We start from the raw sequence: 19,711 nt of genomic DNA, 5'->3' as shown, positions 1-19,711 counted from the left end.
ACAAATCCTAAAGAACAATACCCAAATCTCACTGCTTGTCACTTTTTGCAATAAATTCACAAAACAAGTAAAATTTTATGAATTTTCAGGGTCCGGCGCACGAAGTGTAACCAACTTTACACCGCTCGCGCACCAGATCACTGTAAGCGTGAGCTCGAGTACTTTAAAGTAAATCAAATTTTTGTTTATCGCACCATTACTCATTACAATGATCCGGCACCATCGCGAAACGTCATGGAGATGGTCAGCAAAAGACTGCAACGTCACGTGAAATAGTCCAAAAGGTGAAGAAGCGACTTGAGCGAAATCCCCGACGAAGTGCCAATCAAATGGGGAAAGAACTGAAAATATCTGACCGTAGCATTCGCAGCACACTGAAAAATGATTTCAAAGTCAAGCCTTACAAGATCCAAAAGGCGCATGATCTCACACCAAAGCATCAACAAGCCACACTTGAGAGAACGAAAGAGTTGTTTCGCTTGGCCGAAAACGGGCAATTTCCGAACATTGTGTTTTCTGACGAGAAAATTTTTCAAAACGAAAGTCCTGCTGTACAAGCAAATTTACACAGTCGCACGCATTATTGCAGTTTTCCTTCAACGAATTGCATCCATCATATTGTAAAATCACGCGAACTATTTTCAAGTAATTAGGTAAGCATGCTACATCGCAAATGTGGAATTTACTATGTTCTTTTGCACCAAAGGGCACGCTAACGGCCCTTACAGAGAAAATAAACGGCCGATTCAATTTTTTCGCCCCCGAAAACCTTAAAAAACACCTTTTGATAATATAGTGCAAAAATGCTCTGTATAATTTTGACAACATAATTGGCATATAAGCACTAGCCGCGTATACATGTTTCAAAGAAAATAGTCCGTCTTTGATGACATCCACGAATTCACGGTAGAGTTTTTAAAAGACCTCGAAATGACGGCAAGGTCCAGACACCGGATGTATACGGTTCACTAGACAGGGATAGTTGGTTGGGACGACAGCCCTTTGTTGGGAAAAACCCGAGTCATTTCGGTAACGTAGAACTGGCTGCCAAAACCGCGGGCTTAACCAAAACCGCCCCTACGAGAGGACTGTCCTGTGTCGACCAACTCGTCAGTGATTTTTCGAGACCAAATCTCTAAACAGAGGAAGTTAAAGCAAGGTGTTCCGCAGAGTAGGTGTCCTCGCACCCTTGCTGTTCCACTTCTATGTATATATCGAAGCTTCCCCAGTCATTAAAGGGAGTCTCCCTGGTCTCCTACACTGACAATCGCACGGTAATGGCGTCAGGAAATGGTATTGATGTGTTGTGCGCCAAAGTGAACGATTACATCACCAATCTTTCTCGCTTTTTCACTGCGGTGAATCCAGACTTGCCAAAACACTGCAATTCCAGCTCCAGCTTCCCCGTGAGACCCACCTAACCTTGACACATTATGTTTTGACCCCGACATACCAAACATTTGTCGTGCATGTGAAGGCCCCCCGCACGACACTAACCACCTTTTCAAATGCCCCACCAAGCTCACTCATCTAACATCCCCCTTCCTCTGGACCCAACCTATCGACACAGCCAGTCTCCTGGGCCTACCTTTAGATGACTTAGACAAAGACGACCGGTGAATTACATTGACACTACGAAACTTTATAACAAAAATTAAAAAAAGGTTTATATTAGTCTACCCAATTAATGACGAAGGAAGTACTCTTAGTAGCTCAGCCAATCATAATCAATTGGCATAAGACGAGGAATCTATGTGTTGGATGCGCAGTTTGGGGCAATTTCAAAAGCTAAAACTTGTGCTAATTAATCAACCAAATGTAGTAAACATTAAATAAATATTGTAAAACTATTTCCAAACTCATAGCTATGTTTACCGGTCATTGGACGATTGGCACACACGCAGAAAAGCTATGTTTACCATTTAACCTCCATTGCAGAAGCTGTGGGGACCTTTCAGAGAAGGATATTGGTGAGCACTTTCTCTGAGATTAAACACACTGTGTGCTTCTTTCTTCGACAGCCTGGGGCAGTGATCCACCCTAAATCCCATCCATTTTATCCATTACATCAACAGCTCCGACTGGCTGCAGATATCTGCCTAATGGTGGTCTCATAATGGTTTCAAAAAGGCACTTTAGTGCTACTTGGGTAGTGCCAGTCTGGCACCTCAGCCTACTACTACTATCTTAATGAATACCAGAATAGAAATCAATCGTATACAACAAAATTGTACATGAAAACATGTAAAAGATCAGCATTTCAGTACCCGGCTACCACGTGTGTGCACATAAAGGTTAAATAACATATTTTTATATTTTTTTTGAAATATTAAATTCTCTAAGAAATGTGTGGGCCACAAATACTAAATAATAAATACAAAGTGCTAACAAAAACCAATAGTTGAAATGTGTTTCTGTGCCCTGCGATTCATTGTTGCTTTCCTCGGCGTCATCTTGTCACAGTTTTCATTGTACAATAGAGAATTTTTATTGTAGAAATTTCTAATTAAACGGGCTACTGGTACTATTTTATGCGATTGGTTGCATTGATTTGAATTTTTGAAATGCCAAAAAGCAGCTCATCCGAAACGTGAATTTTTATATGCATGCGTATATATGTACATAAGTGTATAAGTGTATATGTTCCTTTTTCGTTTCTGTTTTACGAGGCTGCGTTACGAACTAATTTGCCAACGTGAAATTCAACACTAGCAACTTGATCTTAATATTATATATAGAATAAAGTATTTATTAAGATTCCAGTGCTGAGACTTAACTGCGTGACTACCATTCGGAATTGAGAGAACGTTGGTTCGAATCTTCGTGTAGCATTAAAATGAACAAAAACATTTTGTTCTAATAGGGGCCAAACACCCAAAAAGGGTGTAAGCTCCAATTATATATATATATAATGTGTTTTACGTTAAAAATTGCAAGGTATTATCGTGGAAAATGTGAAATTTTGTATCTATACTTTTTGAACATTTTTTTCGCTCATAAATAATTACTGATCTACCGTCTGAGGTTTAGTGCATTTACTTACCTTGCCATCAGTATCTGAAGCGTGATAACGAACTTCGAGCGAACCACCGAGAACAGCATACCAAAAGCGACCCTGTTCGCCAGCACGGAATACTGTAAATACGAACAAAAAATATAATGAAGATGCGGAAAAATATGGCAATAATATTTTAACTTGGCGATAAGCCATAAACTCAATTGGAGCAAAGCATACTTTTAGGCGCGGGGCCAAAATAAAAATTTAAATGCATATATCCATAGCTGCAGTAAGGTAGCGCGTATTTCTATATTGAGAAAAAATATACAGAAAATGAAATGTTGTCATTCATATTTCGAGTTAAGGGGCAACGCCACTGTGAAAATTCAAAAAAATCGATTTTTTTTTGCATAAATTGTTAGTATAACTACTCAAGAAAATGTGGTAAAAATTTTAAAGCGAAATTCGCTTTATTCCCGATTCTATGTGCACCTAAGTGAGCGCCCGTCGGTTCGGCCCCGTAGCGCTTACGATACGATGCTTTATTTCAAACGCGTTTTTCTCCAAACGACATTTTTTGATACGGTGGCAACGATTTCTCGAAGACTAATGCACCGATTTTAATTTTCTTTTTTTCAAAATTTTTGTTATCGCATTGGCTATCGTTGTACGTAGCCGATTTTCAAAATTTTGGAAATAACTATTTTTTTGGGACTGTTGAAAATCAAAAAAAAGGTGAAAAACACACATCGAATTTCAAATCACCATCATTTTGTCAAAAAAAAAAAACGAAACAACCGGCTACGTACATTGATAGCCACTATTGTGTAGATTAATAAAATCTTTGTTTTTTTGATTTCAGATGATTATTCATTGCTGTATCGCTGCCACCAGATGACGTCATTTTTTTTTAATGCGTTACGTTTATTTACATAAATTTGTAAATTTTCAATATTTTTTAATAAAAATTTACATCAACATATTTTAATACATATATAATAAATTGCCTTTTGTCCGATCCTCGAATAATCATTCCTACTTACAAAAAAACATCCCAAAAATCGACTATTTTTTTACCCCCCACAGTGGCGTTCCCCCTTAATTTAATTACGAGTAGAAAGGGCACGGATGAAGTTCTTAAAAAGTAATTTATTTACTATACTTTTACACCATCAACATTGATTTCTGTACATTTGCGTGTCGCTTCGCCATATAAGTTACCTTAGCATGGAATTTCAATTCAAGGTTTGTATATTTGTATTCATCACAACATCTGCAGTCCCGATTTCTAGGTTTACTAGGTATAAGCACAAACTTTGTGTCTATACTTAAAACTGTTTGTTATCGTCTAAACTTACGTGTCACCCCTTTCTCCAAGTCCTCATAAAAGCCGCACATGGCCAGTTGCTGCAACGCTGACCCGGGCAGACGACACAATGGCTCCACTCGCCGCAGACGACAGGATATCAATTCAGCATCGCGTAAATTTCGATCACAAGGACTGGAAGTAGATAAAATTATTTAAAGAAATGGAAATTAGTTCTTTACCTTCGTCACTACACAAGGTCATGGAGCGTATTTCGATATAATATATTAATTTAATATTACTATTAGGACGGATAAAAGACATACCAAAATTATGGAATAGCACACAATTTTTTCCGCCCCACCCATCGATTTTTCGTAAAATTAATGATTTAGTAATTTTAATTTCCATTCAGAAACGTCCAAAAAATTATAAATTATTCTTATTACAATATATTAGAGTATACAATTTTATTTTTTTTTTATATTTTATATTTTTATAGAGACCCTGAAAATCCCACAAGTTAAAAAAAAGGTTAACGATTGAAGAATCAAAAATATTAATTTCGTTTTTCTTATTTTTGAACATTTGTGAAGAGAAATTAAAAGAGAGATTAAAGGGTATCGATCTGTAAGCACTTTATTTGGGCCTCCCAAGGTATATGTAAATTGGTAGTACGTATAAGGACAGTAGCACAATTATCAATTAAACAGCCTGCTACATGCCAACTTAAAAATAACTCAATTACGAGTATATTCAGATGAAAACAAGCCTACTTTTTCGGCGCCACCACCATACCCAAGTAGTCAGCTAAAACATTGAGTCAGTAATAGTATAAAGTAGAATCACAATCTCTCAATTTTTGGCACGCGAGCATGTATCGCATCGGTCGAGTGAAAAAAGAAGAAAGGCTACAAGTTTTAGAGGCGAATAACGACGTCTCTGCTCGCAACGATAATAAATTACCAGTTCTCATCAAGAAGAAAAATTCAAAAAGTATATATCAGACCGATAACCAGCTCGCAGCAAATTTGAGCGCATATGTTTGTACGAGGTACGCTATAAGGTACTTAATAAATGAAAAGTATGGTTTTATATTTTTTATTTTTCTGTTTAATCCACTTTAAGTGAAACACCGACTTTTCGAAAATATTTTTTGGTTACTATCATCACTGGGCGTGGGCCGTCTTCACAGGTCTCTCTTCCTTTTTGAAATAGTCGATCTCAAGGACTGATAATATTTCCTAAACATTTTATTTCGGGGTATTTGCTTTTTAACAGGGTATTCAATCACAGCGCTGTTCTCTAAATAGCTATAATTTCTAGCTTCCGTCACGTCGTTAGTGTTATCAGTCATTGCTGAGTGTCTTAAGGTGTGGTATTACTCGTATCAGCCGCCCCTTATGCATATGTATGGAGATGCAAGCGGAGATGTAAGTAAAGTTTGCGCCAATACGAATGTATATAAAAAACATTCTTCATTTATTGGTTTATTTATTTCTGCTATTAAATTTCCCCATCCAATACCTCTCAATTCAGGAAACACAGCCATTCACACAACAACAACAACTATATAAAAGTTAGGGTGTATTATTTGACTCATTTGACGAAAGGTTTGTGTTGACAATGCTTTTTTTATGCGAACGTTCATAATTTAATCTAATATCTACGGCCGCCTCAGCCGAATTGGTAAGTGCGTAACTACCATTCCATAGTGCCTAAGTTCGAATCTTCGTGCATGAAACACCAAAAGGATAGAAAAGGTTTTTTTAATAGCGGTCGCGCTTTGGCAGGCAATAGCAAACCTGCGATAAAAAGGCTCCTCAAAGAAAATATCTACCGTTCGGAATAGGCTTAAAACTGTTGGTCCCTCCATTTGTGGAGATCGGCCAAACACCTAAAAATTATTTATTTGTTGTTTTTAATAACTTTGTAAGTTTATTTAACATCTTTCTGTTCCCTACTTTTTTAACCTGTAATAGGTGCATCAGTTATTTTACTTTGATTCAAATTCAAATACTCAGGAGTTTTTAAATGTTCCAAATTATTTCTAATAAATTTATATTATGATATTTTTATCAAAAACAAATATACGTATTTGTATATTATTTAGTGGATAACCAGTTTTTCAGCACCAAGCCAATATTTCGCTTGATTTTATCAAAATTTCCCAAAAAATGTTAAACTTGCAAAATCTGCTGAGAACAACTCTACAATGGTAGTAGAAGTAAAAAATACTTCTGATTCAATCAAGCCTAAGCTTTAGAACTTTACCCAATTGATGATTTGACATTATGGAATTAATTTTTTGTCTGCGGAAGCATTGTATTTAATTTGTCAACTTTATTGCTACGCAATAAAAACCCTGTTTGCTGCTGATAAAATTCTTGCATGAAATCCTCGGCCCTTCTTAGGGGGGAACTTAATGGCGAATAGCAACAACATTGCAAAAAGGTTGACTACTGGTTACACTGAGTTACGCACATACCCGCAAATACGTTCCAAGTTCAGTTTTGTGTTTTGCATACGAAATTTCTCCACAAACTAAGCAATGCAAACTGAACTGTATGTATATATAAGCAGATATATGTATGTACAATACTCAATTCAGTTGCATAAATTAAATTTTGAATGCTTAAAAATCTACAAAAAAAGCGGGTTGAAATAAACACAGAATACAAAATTCTCAAACAGAAACGTTGTCATTGTAGGATTAAGTTCCCAATAATGAAGCAAATCCATTGAGATTTCGACCACGCATATTACATTTGAGATATTTCAGAAAATAATCAGCGTGCATTCCAATTAGTTGTTGCAATTTTACAGAAGTGGACATATATAAATACACAGGACACGCTGCTACAGGCTTCCCAGGGATATTCAAAGCAGATGTCTGTATGATACCACAAATCTTTGCAAATAAAATGCTGGATTCTATTAGTTATCTGCTTTGAAATCTCATTTGGTATAGGTTTCTATCCTTCTTTGTGTCATAAGAACAACACACAAGCGTATGACATTTAACAAGTGCGCTTACGAACCCAGATAATTATTTCAGATCTCAAATTTAAACATTTCTTGTACTTTTTATCATCTCCTTTAGTTTCATTAATCCCAAAAGCGATGTGGATCTTTTTAGGTCTTATTTAAGTAAAATCTAGCCTGCTAGAGTTAGTTAAGTTACAAAATCCCTTATGATGAATGCTCGAAAAATCAAACCTTTAAGCTGGAGGTTAGAATATTGTTGCACCACAGTTTGGGCGTCTCTAAAGCCAAGTGAACAAACAGAGGTTCAATCAGTGAAGCAAGGAATATTAAGTATCAAAAGTGATTTCGTTCCCGCGGTGAATACGTTACTGAATGGAAATGTTATAAGTCCCTCTCCCAAAGAGCCTAAAAAGGATTAAAATCTTAACAGTTAGTAATTAGTGACAGCGAACTACAAATGAATATTAAAAAGCTAATATTGTATTTAATTACTACTGTTTTTATTTTTGTAGCTTATCACAAAAAATCATATTGGCGTAGCAACACTATTGAATTTAGTAGGTGGGTATTCAGACAAACTCGAATAAATACGCAGCTTACCTGTGTATTTATCAAATTTACACAAATGTAATTAAGTACAAGTAAATCGCGAAATTTTTTGCCCACAAAATTACGTTAGGAATAATTTAAGTATTATTGATTAAAAATGAAAATTAAACTTTCACAAATATGCACACATGCATGCAGATATAGACACACAACAGAAACGGCTAATGAATTGATAAACAAAAACGCAATTTGCTGCATACTTACAGGCTGGAATGAATTTAAGTGTGGGTTGCTTAACACACATCATAATGTGAGATTCTAGAGAGGGAAAGAGAGAGGTTAATGAAAAATGAGATAAATAATGAGCGAATGAAGGGCTCATTTCCTATCTTACCCTGTCATGTATAAACGGATACATGGCTTTCACAGAGCATCGCTGTGAGTACAATGTGTATCCTGGAGTGTCTAGAGCTTATGGTCAATATATTCCTGGGTACATGACGATGCATGCCCATCTCCAACTGAGTAGGTATGCAAATATTTTGCAATAACGCTGAAATATTCAATGTTGGCCGCGTGATTGTTGATAGTATCTGCAAACGACATCCATACAACTACAACCACAATACATATCAACACATTGCACATTAGAAATTGCGTGACCCAAACAACCGCAAATTTCGATGGCAAATGATTACGTTGTCATCAGCACGCTTTTTTTGGATTTACATAAGCGATTACTAGTTCGCACTTGCGTTTCCAGTCATAAATTCGACAAATTATTCACAGCAGAGTGGGGCATTTGCGTATCATTCGAGATTTACAAGGCTAGATTCCTGCCACGCCAATGCTCTACCAGACCACATCTGTCGAAAGTTATAGTACTTTTGGACATAGGATGCCGAGGGTGGGCATCGCCGTGCAAAACTCACCAGTTATCTATGTAGACATATGGAAAAGAGAAACAATGCGAACGAATGGATTTATCGGTAGTTGAAGATTTTAATTTCCTGAGTGTGAGTTCTCTTTTTCAGTGTTTGGGCATCGACTTTGTCATTGTATTAACTAGCATTACAAGGGAATCGCAATAAGTTTTATAGTACACTTTTAATATATTTATTATGAATTTTGAATGCAGTGAGAATTAATTCTCTCACGTAGAATATTTCGATATAAAAAATCTTAAAATATTCGAAAATTTTCAACAAAAAAATTAAAATTATTTGGCGCTTACACCCTTTTTGGGAGTTTGGCCAAGCTCCTCCTCCTTTTTCAATCATTTTCGTGTTTCATGCACGGAGATTCTAACCTACGGCGGACGCGCTGCATACTACCGTTATTTTTTAGAACATATTGGTTCACAAAACAATAAAAATATTTCATAAAAAAAAGAGGTTGTCTGTAAAGTCGGTTTAGTGACGATAGTTTAACGTGACAACGTCATAAGAAAATAAGATGGAATGGTTGCAATTTTCAAAACAAAATTTTAATTTTATTTGTTTGATAGATATTTTGTATGGATATAGAGGAGGAGGTAAATGGAATTGCAATGGAATAGGTCAAGTTACATTTACACAAACGTGAAAAATGACGAAACATTTATCAAATTCATGAAAGATATGTTCAATTTCGATTGTGCATCAGACGTTAATAAGTCAACAACACTAAGAGGCACCATCATCGATTTGACTTTTTCAAGACACATTACACTCGGAACACTCCCTCTCATTTCCTACTTTTTCTATCATCTCCTATTCTCAACAGAGAAATGGTTCATTACCATGCACACAGGAAGAAGGCATATGCAAATACAAGTATGTGAATTTATATACAAATGCGCATATACATACATATATATGCTCACTCAAGTAGGACAGAGCCAGATGTCGAACGTTGCCGAACGCGGGGGCCGATTGTGCTCTTTGTCGTTCGTTCCGCGCTCTCGCTTGCAGTTCAAGCACATTAGCTTACATTTGCTTGCGTACGGAATAGATTCGTATATTTGATATGTCCATATGACTTGTATGCATCTTTACATATAGATTTGTTCTTTTTGAAAATTGCGCGAAATTGTATATGTATATGCATGTTTATATACATATATTAAAATACAACATATCTTATTAAGAGGATGGTTCCATGTGTAGAAGTCCACGCAAGTGGGGAAAGTTACTGATCGCCATTCACTTGGGAGTGGCCAGGACGATTCTTCTACATATGGTTCAAGCAGCTCACAACGGCCGGGATTAGCCCACGTATCCTCTGGGTAGCTTCCGAACACCCGTTCGGGAGTGAGCTAACGTGAGAAGGCGAAGCATTCCAGGATAGCTGGTTGTGCGCTGGGTTTGGGACCCGCCACTTAAAAATCCCCCCCAATGAAAAGAATTAACAAGCCTCGGATGAGAACTGCCTTTACTGATGACGACCCCTGCAAACGAAATAAGGAATATGATTTGAGGGCATGCACCTGGAATGTCCGGTCCCTTAATGGGGAAGGTGCCTCTGCCCGGCTGGTTGATGTCCTCGTGAGAGTAAAGGCTGACATCACTGCCATCCAAGAGATGCGATGGACGAGGCAAGGTAAGAAAACCATAGGACCTTGCGACATCTACTACAGCTGCCATGTAAAGGAGCGCAAATTCGGTGTCGGATTTGTTGTGGGAGAGAGACTTCGTCGCCAAGTACTGTCGTTCACTCCGGTGGACGAGCGTCTCGCAACAATCCGCATCAAAGCCAGATTTTTCAACATATCGCTAATTTGCGCCCACGCCCCGACGGAAGAGAAGGACGATGCGACCAAAGATTCCTTCTATGAGCGCTTGGAACGTTCCTATGAGCGCTGCCCCCGCCACGACATAAAAATCGTGCTTGGCGACTTCAACGCCAGGGTGGGCAAGGAGGGAATTTTTGGTCCCACAGTCGGAAAATTCAGCCTGCACAACGAAACATCCGGTAACGGACAGAGGCTGATCGACTTCGCCGGGGCCCGAAACATGGTAGTCTGCAGCACCAGATTCCAGCATAAAAAGATACACCAAGCTACCTGGCTGTCTCCTGATTGGAAAACGCGAAACCAGATCGATCATGTTGTGATAGATGGAAGACACACTTCTAGTGTATTAGATGTACGCACGATCCGAGGACCCAACATCGACTCGGATCATTACCTTGTTGCAGCCAAGCTGCGCACCCGCCTCTGTGCAGCAAAAAACGTACATCTACCTGCGCAAAGAATGTTCGACATCGAAAAGCTGCAATCACAACAGACAGCCAGAAGATTCGCCACTCGACTCTCACTCCTGCTCTCGGAGAGCACTGCCCAACAAACCGGCATGCGCGAGCAATGGAGCAACATTTCTCGTTCCCTACGTACCGCCGCCGAAGAAGAAATCGGATTCCAGCGAGCCCGAAAAAACAGTTGGTACGACGAGGAATGTCATGCTGCCGCAGAAAGAAAGGATGCCGCCTATAGAGCCACGCTGCGATCGGGCGCAACGCGAGCCATGTGGGATCGCTACAGAGAGCTGAAAAAGGAAGAGAGACGTATTATCCGACAGAAGAAACGAGAGGCCGAAATACGTGAGTGCGAGGAGCTTGAGATGCTGGCCAATAGGAACAACGCCCGAAAATTTTACCAGAAAGTTCGGCGGCTTACAGAAGGTTTTAAGACCGGGGCGTTGTCCTGTAAGAACAAAGACGGTGATCTGGTGACTGACGTACAGAGCAATCTTAAATTATGGAGGGAACACTTCTCGAACCTGTTAAACGGTGACAGCTGCGCATGTCATAGAGAATGTGAAGATCCCGATACCCCAATCGTTGACGACGGAATTGTCGTTCCGTTACCCGACCATGACGAGGTGAGAATAGCAATATCACGGCTAAAGAACAACAAAGCCGCGGGCGCCGACGGACTGCCGGCTGAGCTATTCAAACATGGCGGCGAGGAGCTGGTAAGGTGCATGCATCAGCTCCTATGCAGAATATGGTCGGATGAAAGCATGCCTGCCGATTGGAATTTAAGTGTGCTCCGCCCAATCCATAAGAAGGGCGATCCTGCAATTTGTGCCAATTACCGCGGGATTAGTCTTCTAAATATCGCCTATAAGGTTCTAGCGAGCGTATTGTGTGAAAGGCTGAAGCCCACCGTCAACCAACTGATTGGACCTTATCAGTGTGGCTTCAGACCTGGAAAGTCTACCATAGACCAAATATTCACAATACGCCAAATCTTGGAAAAGACCCATGAAAGGAGAATCGACACACACCATCTTTTCGTCGACTTCAAAGCTGCATTCGACAGTACGGAAAGGAGTTACCTGTATGCCGCGATGTCTGAATTTGGTATCCCCGCAAAACTAATACGGCTATGTAAGATGACGTTGCTCAACACCAGCAGCGCCGTCAGAATTGGGAAGGACCTCTCCGAGCCGTTTGATACCAAACGAGGTTTCAGACAGGGTGACTCGCTGTCGTGTGACTTCTTTAACCTGATGTTGGAGAGCATCGTACGAGCCGCAGAACTTAATCGCTCAGGCACAATTTTTTATAAGAGCGTACAATTGCTGGCGTACGCCGATGATATTGACATCATCGGCCTTAACAACCGCGCTGTTAGTTCTGCCTTCTCCAAACTGGATAAAGAGGCAAAGCGAATGGGTTTGGTGGTGAACGAGGACAAAACGAAGTACCTCCTGTCTTCAAACAAACAGTCGGCGCACTCGCGTATCGGCACCCACGTCACTGTTGACAGTTATAATTTTGAGGTTGTAAAAGACTTCGTGTATTTAGGAACCAGCATTAACACCGATAACAATGTCAGCCTTGAAATCCAACGTAGAATCTCTCTTGCCAACAAGTGCTACTTTGGACTAAGTAGGCAATTGAGCAGTAAAGTCCTCTCTCGTCGAACAAAACTAACACTCTACAAGACTCTCATCATGCCCGTCCTAACGTATGGCGCAGAAGCTTGGACGATGACAACATTCGATGAAGCGACGCTTGGAGTGTTCGAGAGAAAGATTCTGCGTAAGATTTTTGGACCCTTGCACGTTGGCAACGGCGAATATCGTAGACGATGGAACGATGAGCTGTATGAGCTTTACGACGACATAGACATAGCGCAGCGGATAAAGATCCAGCGGCTTCGTTGGCTGGGTCATGTCGTCCGAATGGATACAAACGCTCCGGCTTTGAAAGTATTCGATGCGGTACCAGCTGGTGGTAGCAGAGGAAGAGGGCGGCCTCCTCTGCGTTGGAAAGATCAGGTGGAGAGGGACTTGGCTTCACTTGGAGTGTCCAATTGGCGCCGGTTAGCACGAGAAAGAAACGACTGGCGCGCTTTGTTAATCTCGGCCAAAATCGCGTAAGCGGTTATCGCGCCAATTAAGAAGAAGAAATCAAATTAATAATAATCAATAATTCTTCAAGTAAATCAAATTAATAATAATCAATAAGAAGGCATATGCAAATACAAATACGTGAATTTATATATGTACATATGCGCATATACATACATATATACGCTCACTTAAGTAGGAGAGAGCAAGATGTCGAACGTTGCCGTTCGTTTGCTTTGTTCGTTCCGCGCTTTCGCTTGCAGTTCATTCAAGGTAACGGCAATGAGCAAGGTAACCACAAATGAGCAAGGTAACACTAATGGGCAAGGTAACGACAAATGAGCAAGGTAACGACACATTTTTTCGTGCGTGCAGCCGGCTAAATCGAATTATAAGACGTTATCACGTCAATAATATTTAATAGTTTTCAACTGAGTAAAGTTTCGTTTTTGTTTCCTGTTTTAAGACCAATTAGTGTATATGGTATACGTATTATAGAACCAGAAACTCGGAAGTTAGTAGGTAAATCCACCTTGATTCATGGGAGAAGGCGGAAAAGTTTTAAATTTTTAATCACATTATGTTTCACTTCCGTAATAATTCGAATTTTAAGTCACTAAACTTCTTAAGAGAATGGTTAGGGCTGTCATCTACATATATTCATTTATTAGGAATGTATACGAGTAAATACAGTAAAATCTGTCCACGTTGTGTGCTCAAGTTTTAATACAATAAAAATTTTGAGTAGTTCGAAAATCATTTTTAATACACTCGTCTTCACTTTCACATTAAGAAGACTCCGGGATGGGGCTTTACATGGCTTTTCTGCATTTTTTTGAAATAATAGCAGAGGAACTATTCACTATTTCTATGACCGCCGTCAGCACGAAATGTATTTTATAAGCACGTAAGGCAAGAGCCTTACGTAAAATTGTTCAGTTGAGAACGATGACGAATGGACTTTTCGGCGTCTTCTTCAACACTTCGCTCTGTGAACTTCGTGAACAGATTTATTTTTTCCAAGTAAATTTCCACAGTTTGAAACCGATATTCTGTTCGTTTCATGATGGCTTGCCAAACCTTACTGAACAGAAATGCCATCACAGTTTGCCATTCAACTGTCAAACCATAGTTATTTATTTATTTATTACGGTCTTATAGACCTAGATAATATTGGCACAATTACATTAAAACTACTAAAAGATATAAAGTATATACTGAACAAACTTCAAGTATATAAGGTGGGTATTATTTGCACAATAAATTTCAATTATATAATTATTTATAACTATCTAAATGCTATGGAAAGCTTAGAATACTCATATAAAAGTTTCTTAAATATTTCTGGACTCTCACAGTTTTTTAAGTGTACAGGTAATTCATTATATGCTCTAACTCCTCTACAGTATAAGCTCCTCCTGTCCAATTCATTTCTAGCTATTGGGACGTGAAAATTATTTCTGTTCCTTGTTTGGTAGTTATGAATTTCACTGTTGTATATCATTCTATTACTTAGATATCCAGGTAGATTGCCTAATTTTATATTATGTATGAATTTCAAAGTGTAGTATGTCACTAGTTGTTTCACACTGAGCCAATTCAATTCTCTGAGCATTTCTAGAATTGGCGTGTCGTGTCGTTTTCTTAAAATAAAACGCATCGCTTTATTTTGTTTCTTTTGTAGATTCGAGATTTGAGTGTCGGTGAACGTAAATAGAATTGTCGGACAGTAAATGAAGTGAGGCTCAATCATTGATCTATACACCATAATTTTGTATTTCTTGCTGATAAATTTACATGAGCGGAACATAATACCTATCTTTTTACCTAGTTTCGCCTCTGTATATTTCAAGTGCTCATCGAATTTTAGCTTATCATCAATTATTATTCCCAAATACTTTATTTTATCGACTCTTTGCAAGGGATTATTTGCAATATTCAGCGTTATAATGTCTGGATCCACTGTTCTTCTTGTTATCAGCATATATTTTGTCTTATCGATGTTAATTTTCAGTTTGTTATGGCACAGCCATATGTATATCATATTTAAATCTGTTTGCACTTTAGATATAGCTTCTTCCATTGTTGGAGCACTCAGAGTTAATAAGGCATCATCCGCGAATAGACGAATTTTACAAAATTTTAGGTATTTAATAACATCATTGATGTATACTATGAATAATATTGGTGCGAGCACAGAGCCCTGTTGCAATCCTATTGGAACATCTATTTCTGAAGAGACAGCATCTCCTATTACCGTTTTTTGTCTTCCACCGCTGAGATAACTTTCAAACCAATTTAAAGATTGGTTTTGTACGCCAACATTGTGTAGCTTCTTTATTAAATTGTCTCTGTCTACGGTTTCAAAAGCTCTTTTCAAGTCTAAAAAAACTGATATTGTGATCTCCTTCTTTGACAAATTTTCTTTCCACTCTGTAATTACCAAGTTTATTGCCGATTCACACGAGTGCTTAGATCTAAACCCAGATTGTTCCTGTATTATAATTTGATGGTCATCAAGATACTGTAGCAGTTGGTCTTTCGCTATTGTTTCAATTATTTTTTCATCACATTGCAATGTGTTTATAGGACGCAGTTCTTCTGGTTTTGTTGTTCCTCTAATCTTTTCCACTGGAATAACTACAGAGATTTTCCAGCACTCCGGGAAAATACCTAGAGAGAAGCTTTCATTGATTAGGCAGGCATATGTATATCCCAAGTACTCCATAGAGTCTTTTATTACACCTTCCGTTAGCATTTTTTTACCACCATATTTATTTTTTAATGACGAAACAGTTTTAATTATATCATCCGTGGTGACCCTCCTAAATTCAAATATGTTTCTGTCCAAAACTTCACGCTCTTCATTCATTACAATGTTTTCGATACTATTATGAATTGTCATGATGCTTTCTACAAAATATTTATTAAGCTCATTTGCTATCTCATTTTCATCTTCAATCCACACGCCATTTAATACCACTTTCTTTATTTTAGTTGTGTTGGTGGTCATATTAGCAGTATCTTTGAGACATTTCCACATTAGTTTTTGGTTGTAGGAATTCATAGATATTTTGCTTTCCATATATTGTGCTTTCTTTAGCTTTACCATTTTCTTATAGTGTCGTTTTAATACATGATATTCACACCAGTCATTACTTCTTTCAGCCGTTTTAAAAAGTTCAAATTTTAATTTATTAAGCTCCGTAAGTTCTCTATCATACCATTTATTTATTAGTTTAATTTGAACTAGTTTGTCATATGTTAATTTTGACATGATATTAATCAGAATACTACTTAGCTCTTTAGTTCTAAGACAGATATCAAGATTATTCAACTGAACCAAGCTGTAGTTGCGCAGGTGTTCAACAAGATTTACTTTGGAATAATTTTCCCAACATTTTCGGATTTCAAGGATTCTCATTTTGTATTTTCTCTGCACAGGCAGTATGAACTGTATGGTTTCATGATCGGATATTTTGTATTTATCTAACTTACATATTTGTATTTCGCTCCTATTAGAAAATAACAAGTCAATTTTTGTCTGAGCTGATTCAGTGATTCTTGTATTGAAGGAGATTCTTTGGTACATTGAGGAAGCTTGGAAAATACTAGTTAGATGGTTCGTATATGTTGATTGATTGTTCATATTTATATTAAAGTCACCAATTAAAACATTGTTATTCGATTCATCAAAACACTCTTCTAAGACATCAGTAATGTACCCCAAAAATTCAGCATCACTGGTGTTTGGTGAATGATATAATACACCTATTTGCCACTTGTACGTTGACTTTCTAGTTCTGATTACAGTACACCACATATTTGTATCCATAGACTTATTATAAATTACTTTGAAATCAATAGATTTGTGTATGTAAGCTAGTACGCTACCTGTTCGTCTGCTATGTGAATCACATCTTATAAAGTTATATCCATCAATGGCAATTTCAGCATCAATGACATCCTCGGTGGTATGAGTCTCTGCACAAAGAACAATGTCAGGTTTTAGAACTTCAATCATTCTTTCGATCTCTTCTTTATTAGCTGTTATACTGTTACTGTTCAAATAAATGCACTTAATTTGATTTTTTGGTTTATAGCTATTTGCATACTTAATTTTTGATTGCTAATACCCAAGTTTCTTCCTCCTTAACTCCAATTTATGTTTGTAGCATGGGCAATTTTTATCAAGCGTATCGTGATTAATATCTAATGCCATGTTGTAGTCATTATTCGCTCTGATACAACATTTTGCTAAATTTTTGTGAGCGTCCAAATGATACGGGTCTCCAGGTTAAGAGGTTTACTGTATTTGAGAATAATTTTTCAAGCGCATCCCCCAGCCAGAAGTCAACTGTGTAAACATCTGGTTGACGACGCAAATAGGATGTGTGCACTTGCTTTGTTGAATTTCAATATGGCCTTTTAGTCCGCACTTTCAGAGCACTTGTAGTGAGCTTGGGGAGTATTTTATACAGAGATGGTTTTTATGCAGCATATGCGTGCGTTTGTGTGTATGTGAACGTGCCAAGTCAGTTAGTTTGTATATGTGTTGCTAGTGCATGGATATACTCGTATGTGTAGGAAAATACGGTTGATTGATTACTAATGGGTGATTCCCCCCTTTTTTTTTATAGTCCATATATTGTACATACATACCTTGCGACTTTAAGGCTACATATTTATATATTTGTACGTACATATGTTCCTCACACTCCTACTAATTATATATTGACTTAAGACTTTGTCCATAAAATGTCAAGTAAACTATGTTTAAATGTTAAAACTTCTGAAGTTCGTTAATGTCAGTGCACATATGTATTCCTGTGTTTAAGGGAATTATTAGCAGCAGCGAGACTTCATTTTAGCCTTTAGAAAAATTTAATTTTGATCCTGACTTAATGCAAACCTGATTTACGAGTTTGTTATTTCCTGCCACCACACTTTTTCAAAGGATTCTTAAAAAGGCGTCTTCCAATTGATCAAAATAATATTAAGTGAAAGTACAGGCGGACAGTCAGACACAGTTGTATCAGTCCAAGGAATTGAAATAAACATAGGCAAATATATCCTAGATTGTTCAAAATTAGGTTTGATTGTAGGATAGAAATTTGAAAGAATTAAAAATTATAATATTCGAAAACTTCTGTCTGAGTTAAATTTGAAGTTTTTACTACTGTTTTTTACTATTTACTTTCCCAATTAAGCAAATTTCAAACCTTACTTATACTCACTATGTATAATATTTTGCAATTTGCGTAGCTAATTAAAGTAGTTCCTAATCAGAAAAGCACAGCAGCAACGATGTCTAAGCCGAGGAATGCCCTATGGTGTCCCAAATGGGACATCATAAAGCTTTATGAAATGACAGCAGCATAGAGTAGAAGTCAGAAGCAAAATGAATTATTCATGTAAATTGCAAGCTGCGGCGTTGATCCTTGCGTGATTTCAAAGATTTAACAAAGCGCGTAATTTGTTAATTCATCAAAAAGTCAAGCAGAAGCTATGAGCCAATATACATCCGAGTAATACCCAGGACTGTACTACAAATAAATTCGGGGATGACGTTCGTGTCTTTCTGATAACACGTGTTTTTTATCCAAGTTAAATGGTAGAATGAACAAAACACTGCTGCCATTGAATACGCTTGAGTGTTCATACATATTCGTTCACACAGAGTCCCCACAATGCGCCAGGAAGCACAAACATATAATGGTTGAAAAGATACACACAAATTACATGCTTTATGAAGGTCCAGGGGCTGCACTTCGGACAAATGGCCCATTGTGATGGCACATGGACGAGCTAATTTAGACAAAGCTCTGTTTTAGACAAAACGGGATAACTGTAGACACCATGTTTAACATTTTCGCCCTCCTCCTCATCCCTTCAGTTCCGACGAAAGTAGATCGTAGGCAAGCCCATTCGCTTATGGTGCTCACACTCACCAACGTATCGTAGTCCGTTTCCGTTGCCCGTAGGATATACAAAATTGAGCAAATCTTTAACCCGTAGAAAACAACTGCGTTCTTTTAGTTACATATTTACACAATACATCGGTTTGTGTGTGTTTGTGTTTGGTTGTATCGACACAATGTTGCATTGATGGTTTTGCATACACACTTTTACACACATCCGCGTTATCAGTTACAACTTTTCATTGTATAATATCCCAAAGTCAAAAACTACCAAATGCAAATAGTTAATTTATCTATAATTAATATTATTCAACATTGTTTTTAAGTTATTTTAATAAAAATTAAATTTTTTCTAAGTTTATTTTGTAAATAATTTTGAAATGTACTGTACGATACTACGGAAAGGTGGTGAGAATTCATTTACATGGGGCTCTCATTAGTTTCATCGTGTCAGCGGACACGGGCGTACGTTTACGTTGGTGAGTGTGAGCACCAGTACCGTGACACACTATAAGGCAGTGTCCTGTAATAAAATCTACTGAGCCATGTTATGTGCAGAAGTCCCATTCTTTGCCCAGCTCATCTGGGACGGATTATCTTTTTCAACAGT

The 19,711-nt window shown here is 37.8% G+C and overlaps 1 protein-coding gene across 2 annotated transcripts in view; it reads right to left on the bottom strand.

Moving 5' to 3' along the window:
• LOC128866398 (rap guanine nucleotide exchange factor 4) overlaps window positions 1-19,711 on the bottom strand; it is a 132,360-nt gene that overhangs the window by 98,026 nt on the left and 14,623 nt on the right. For both annotated transcript variants that reach the window (XM_054107100.1, XM_054107098.1), the window contains exons 3-4: window positions 4,357-4,499; window positions 3,044-3,135 (exon numbers count right to left, since the gene is read on the bottom strand). In XM_054107100.1, coding sequence (XP_053963075.1) covers window positions 3,044-3,135; window positions 4,357-4,499 — 235 coding nt within the window. The remainder of the gene's footprint in view (window positions 1-3,043; window positions 3,136-4,356; window positions 4,500-19,711) is intronic.

This window comes from Anastrepha ludens, chromosome 6 (assembly GCF_028408465.1).
Source record: "Anastrepha ludens isolate Willacy chromosome 6, idAnaLude1.1, whole genome shotgun sequence".
Classification (NCBI taxonomy): domain Eukaryota; kingdom Metazoa; phylum Arthropoda; class Insecta; order Diptera; family Tephritidae; genus Anastrepha; species Anastrepha ludens.
This window is presented reverse-complemented; position numbering and strand designations above follow the sequence as displayed.